Raw genomic sequence first — 5,902 nt, 5'->3', positions numbered from 1 at the left:
TCTCCACATTTGGAGCTCAACCTATAGAGTAGAATATTCAGCAACCTGTCATATTTGTTCCACCTTTCAATGACACTTAGGTCACACATGATAAGATATAATGAAGGATCTCCTGTTGCATCTTCATTGATGTAATCCTCTTTCATCACAACTGTCCTGAAAGCTAATCCTCCTCACTCAATCTCTAAGGTTGCACTCGTCATCGAGGCCATCATTGTATGTTTAGCACCAAGTATAGCCTAAACTTCCGCGCACCATATGGTTTGACTACCAATGAACACTCATCAGATAATTTTAGAGAGATGCTACATTCAACCGAACCGACAATTTGTGTTTAGATCAAAAAGATGGCCTTCTTTGCTTCATCAATCAACCATCTCGATGAAGCCATGGAATTCCCAAGACTACTCTTGATTAGTGTCCTCGAGCTTTTAGCTGTTGGGAATAGGTGACTTCCATTCATGTATGCAAGGCATCTCATCATCAAACACGGCATCTCCTATGTCCTCTTTCGACATGACCCAGACATCCTTCGCTGACCCTTAAGCCATCTCATAATCAACAATTCATCAGTATTTTCCTTCACCACAGTTTGGAGCTAATCATCATCGTTCTTAACCACCTCTGAGCTACGAATCAAATGACAATCACTGGCCAATTCCTCTCCAAAATTGCAGTCACGAGCCTAACTAAACCCTCCTGCAGCATACATGCCCCCCTGGTAATGCAACATACTATTATCTATCATCACAACAGAGAAAGGACAACCACTCTCACGATGACGGAAATTACAGGGTCTATCCTCGGCTGGAATTGCAGTACAAATGCTTCTTGTCACCAAAAGCACAGCCACCACTCTCCTTGTCAGGGGCTGAAAAAAGGAAGCGCTCCTATGCTGAAAGCACAGGATCCAGTCAATGGCACCTTCAACGACTCTGCTGTGAAACAATTCTAATAATCCAAAGACTCTCAAAAGGCTTGAAATCACCCTACTGCTGATCATCAGGACACCATAAAAATGTCAGTTTTGCTTCTTGAACTACAAAGTCATCTGCACTCATTACAGAATCGAGATACGCGGTAGAAGTTTTCAGCGCACATGAATGAATCATGACTGGCGGACAATCTAATTAAATGTCTCTGAGACCAAAGAAGCCACATACACACGGGCTCATCCAGCGAATGACTCCATTGATAAACCATCCAGTGGTCAGGACAAGGAAAACCCTTATTGGCTTACTGCTTATCAGCTGGACACAAGAAAATTGTTAATTTGCTCTCCCAGCTTGAAAGGCCATCGCACTCATGAGTGGATTGAGGAGACAATCCAGGAAAATAGTTCTCAGAAAACAAACAAGCCTTTACAAGTCAAAACTAGAACAAACAAAAGTACACTGCCAATCTGCCGCCAAAAAGAGTCATCATGTGAAATAGCCATAAAACACTGCTTGTTACACATGCAGAAGCGGAAACAAGCAGCATAACCCTCCTACTGACAAGAGACCTACCAAACTGCCATCCAGGAACAATATATCTCGGATACACAGATATAGCCGCAAAGCCTTACAGCTGAGCTCACAACCTTTAAAATGCAATGCAGCACACCCAGAAAAAAACCCAGCCCACAGATGTAAAGGAAAAACAGCTATTACCTTCACATTGAAAAACAAACAAGTTAGATGCCCACAGGAAACCAACAATTCAGGCATCCTCATCCTTCTTTTTCTTTTTCTTCTTCTCAGATTTTTCTTCCTGACCTTCCTGTGTCTGCTCACCAGCTTCTATGTTCTTATCTTTTTTCTTTTTCTTCTTCTCTGATGACTTCAGCTCCTCTTCCCCACCTGCAGCGGCTACTTCACCGTCCTCCTCCTTGTGTTTCTTCTTCTTCTTCTTCTTCTCGCTTCTCTCCAAGTCACCATCCACTTCATCCTCAGTTTTTGCTTGCTTCGCGGTTTCGACCTCTAATTGCTCAGCATTCTTATCCTTTTTCTTTTTCTTCTTTTTCTCACTTTCTCCTGGTTCAGAAACATCTTCAATCGTGACAATTTCCTGCTTAGCTTTCTTCTTGACAGGAACTACATCAGGGCTCAGTTGCATTGGGCTGCGCTCTTCAACCTTTCTCTTCTTCTCTCCATCATTCTCATGATCCTCCCCATCCTTCTTCTTTTTCTTCTTCTTCTTCTTCTTACCTTCAGATTGTTCCCCAGGCTCATCTTTTACTTTAACAGGAGTTTGCATTGTTGCTGTTGGTGCAGAGGCTACCGGTGTAAACGGCGTGGCCGCAAGCTTCGCTATCTCTGAGTCCTCTCCAGCCAACATGGGTTCCATCTCAAAGACATTGCGAAGCCACTCTTTCGGAGTCTTCTCATTAGGCTTCCCATGCTTATCAAGGAGACCTTCAGCAATAAGCTTCTTTTTCATGGAGGCTCGAGGACCAAGACCCCATTTCCTTGGGTACGTGTCCCTTTCCATGACCACTCTCTTCACCTTTGCAACAACCCCATGATCACATGTAGCCATGACTGCAGTAGTCATCTGTGCAACACCAAGTGCTATGGCCTCCCCTTTAGTAGTCATTAGCACAACCTCTTCACCAACCTCTACTAAATTGTCAAACCTCAGAAGCCCTGGAATCATAAGCTTGGCCCCATAGCATATTGCATTTACCGCTGAATCTTTAACAACAAGCCTCTTGTAATTGGTCAATAGGACCTCTAAAGGCATAATGACTCTCCTCAAATATGCCTCGTCCTTGTGATTGTCAAGGATCCACTGTGCATCCAGCACATCATGCATTGAGACAAGGTTATCCTTCTCTCCCAGAATGCCAGAGCGAACCCTCCGGAGCTCTTGCATGTGACCACCAACTCCAAGCAAGAGCCCAAGATGCACACATAGGGTTCTGATATAGGTTCCCGCTTCACAAGAGACCCAGAAAACAACAAGATGTCGGTCAGCGTCATACTCAAGGAGCTTACTCTCATAAATTGTCCTGATTCTAAGCTGCCTTTTCACTGCAGAAATGAGAGGAGGCCGCTGAAAGAGGGCACCCGTGAGGGTTTCAATAGCTCTGGCCACTTTTGCAACGTCGTCTACCTTTGAATGCAGTCGGGCTATACACACATACTCCTTACCAGCACCTTGCTGAGCTTTGACAAGACGTGTGGCACGATCAACGCACACAATGAGGGAGCCAGTGACCTTAGGGTCAAGGGTACCACTATGGCCAGTCTTATCTACCCGTAGTATGCGCTTGATCCAAGCAACAACTTCATGTGAGGAAGGATTTGCAGGTTTGTCAAGGTTGATAACGCCATACCTGATGTAGTCAAAAATGGGGCGCTTAAGAGGGGAATGGCCAGTGGGGAGAGGGGTATAGTGACCTGTACGGACGTTGAGCTTGTCATAATTCTTGAGCAGAAGGGGCCATTTGGAGGTATCTAGCGATGGCGTGTAGGACTGGGGCTTGATCAAGTAGTCTGTTGAAGCCTGCTCGTCTCCAAGAGCAGAAACTGAGTTGTAGGTATGGCCGCCTTTCTCTACTTCTTCTTCTTCTTTGATCTTCACCTTCTTCTTCTTCTCTACTGAACCCATGGCGATAGCGGACGCTGTCTCGGGGAGCAGGGGGCGCAGGCGCTGCAAAATTGAACTCCCAAGTGTTTGCCGTTCAGAAAGAACCTTAACTGGGTATAGGGTTTTGGTGAACAGGAAAGATTTACTTTGGTGGTAGGGTTCTCTCTCTCTCTCTCTCTCTCTCTCTCTCTCTCACACACACACAGAGAGAGAGAGAGAGAGAGAGACTTAAATGGTGAGAGAGCTTTATCTTGGAGGTAGAGAGTGGTTGTCACACCGGCCCTTGTATGTGTATGCCCAAGTCACCAAGAAGCTTTGCATATGTCCTCGTTATAACGATTTTGAGCTATTATTTGTTGATCCATGTGACAAAAACACTCCCAATGAGGACGTGCACCCACTAATGAATTGTCAATCAAAGTGGATCTACATCTATGTATCCAAATAGCTCCAGCTCCTTGCCAATACTCCAAAGTACTACGTACATATAGCGATGTGCGTCTCTTAGCATCCATAATACGTTCCCAGGAGCTACCAACTATGGCGAAAGCAAGCCTCAAGCAAGGAACACTCACACACACACACATACCAAGTTGTTCCACCACTTCCCCCTCATGGGCTCATGAAGGCACAGCCCTCCAGCTTGGCCAACCCGCCATTAGTTGACACTTGGCCTGCTTACCCGCTCTCTTTTAAATCTTTAGGAGGCGGCTTACACGAGGCCATGACCCCGTAGCTCGTAGTGCAACATTTGTGTGTCCCTAGCGATAGGACTCTAATGAAGCGTCAATAGAAACCAGACATTCCTAGGAAGACCTATAGCTCTTCCAAATTTGTTAGATCTCGCCAATCTAGAATAGCCTTCACCTTGTTTGGATCCATTTGAATCCCATCACAAGAGATAATATGGCCAAGATACTAGACTTCTTGAGTAAAGAATTCACATTTTGATTCTTTACCATAGAGCTCACATGAAAAGCATTGTGTATGAGCCAATGATTGGGCAACTTAAGCTGATAGGCCATGTCATTGATTGGGCTAAAAATCTTGAAGGGACCATAGTACCTTTTTGCTAGTTTAGCATAGTACTTTTGGTGGCCCGTAGGATTCTTGCCCGTCGTGTGCCTTAATCGAGCCTTGGGAAACTTTAACAAGACCCAATCGTTTTCTTTAAAGGCTTGGGCTCTTCTGTGCTTGTCAGCAGCAGCCTTTTGCCTTTGCTGTGAGATAGAGATAGCATCCTTAATCTTTTGGAAAGATTCTTGTAGGTCTCGGCTATACTCATCTGCAGCGAAGATCTTCCCATGTACCTTAAGTAGCAAGGGACTTTTTGATCTTCCCTCAATTACCTCGAAAGGTGCTTTTCCCGTGGAAGTATGTACAGTGTTATTGTAAGCATACTCCACTAAGGGTAAGTACTTCTCCCATTGGGATCTTTGATCTACTTCCGTTACATAGGCTTTTAGTAGATCGAGAATGGTTAGGTTAGCTATTTCACTTTGGCCATCAGTTTGTGGATGATAGGCCGAAGAGAAGTTTAGCCTTGTTCCTAAATTCTCAAAGAGACCCTTCCAGAAATTACTGGTCATTCTAGGATCTATATCCGACACTATGGACATTGGCAAGCCATGGTATTTGAAAATTTGTGAAATGAAGAGGGTTGCCATTTGATGGGCTTTGATAGTCTTTTTGACAGGTATAAAATGAGCTTGTTTACTGAACCTGTCTACTATCGTCCATATTCCCGTATTCCCATGGATAGACTTAGGCAATCCAAAGATAAAATCCATGGATATGCTCTCCCATGGTGAATTAAGGATTGGCAAGGGTTGAAGCAATCCAGGTTGCTTCCCTCTATCAAATTTTGTCTTTTGGCATACCACACATTTGGAAACATACTCTTGTATGCTCACTTTCATGGTAGGCCAATAGAAATATGTTTCAATTCCCTTTAAGGTAGACTGAATCCCTCTATGCCACGCATAAGGTGGAGCATGAGATTCATACATTACTTTCTCACGTAGTGAGTTAGTAACGCATAGTCTATTGCCATAGAGAAGATAACCATCTTGTAAAGTAAATGGTTCTTCTTTCTTCCCTAATGCAAGGGCTGAAATCACATCTCTAAAATCGGGATCAATAGCATACTCATCTATCATTGAAGATAGATCATTGTGAGTTGCTATGGAAACCGCATTCACTCTTGGCCGTCTTGAGAGTGCATCAGCTACTTGATTATGCTTGCCAGCAATGTGAGCAATATGAAAATGAAATTGCGAAAGGAAATTTGCCCACCTCATTTGTTTGTCGGAGAGCTTGGTCTGTGTCA

At 44.2% G+C, this 5,902-nt stretch overlaps 1 protein-coding gene across 1 annotated transcript; it reads right to left on the bottom strand.

Annotated features, from left to right (window-relative positions):
* Nucleotides 1–1,339: 1,339 nt before the first annotated feature.
* Nucleotides 1,340–3,767, bottom strand: NAP57 (NAP57 homolog). The gene has a single exon (XM_086505464.1). It carries the CDS (start codon nucleotides 3,592–3,594, stop codon nucleotides 1,702–1,704), a length of 1,893 nt encoding a protein of 630 aa, XP_086361590.1. The 5' UTR covers nucleotides 3,595–3,767; the 3' UTR covers nucleotides 1,340–1,701.
* Between the last annotated feature and the right edge of the window lie 2,135 nt (nucleotides 3,768–5,902).

Source organism: Adiantum capillus-veneris, chromosome 29, assembly GCF_014529385.1.
Source record: "Adiantum capillus-veneris isolate H3 chromosome 29, ASM1452938v2, whole genome shotgun sequence".
In the NCBI taxonomy this organism is placed as follows: domain Eukaryota; kingdom Viridiplantae; phylum Streptophyta; class Polypodiopsida; order Polypodiales; family Pteridaceae; genus Adiantum; species Adiantum capillus-veneris.
The sequence above is the reverse complement of the archived record's forward strand: the minus strand, read 5'-3'. Positions and strand labels throughout refer to the sequence as shown.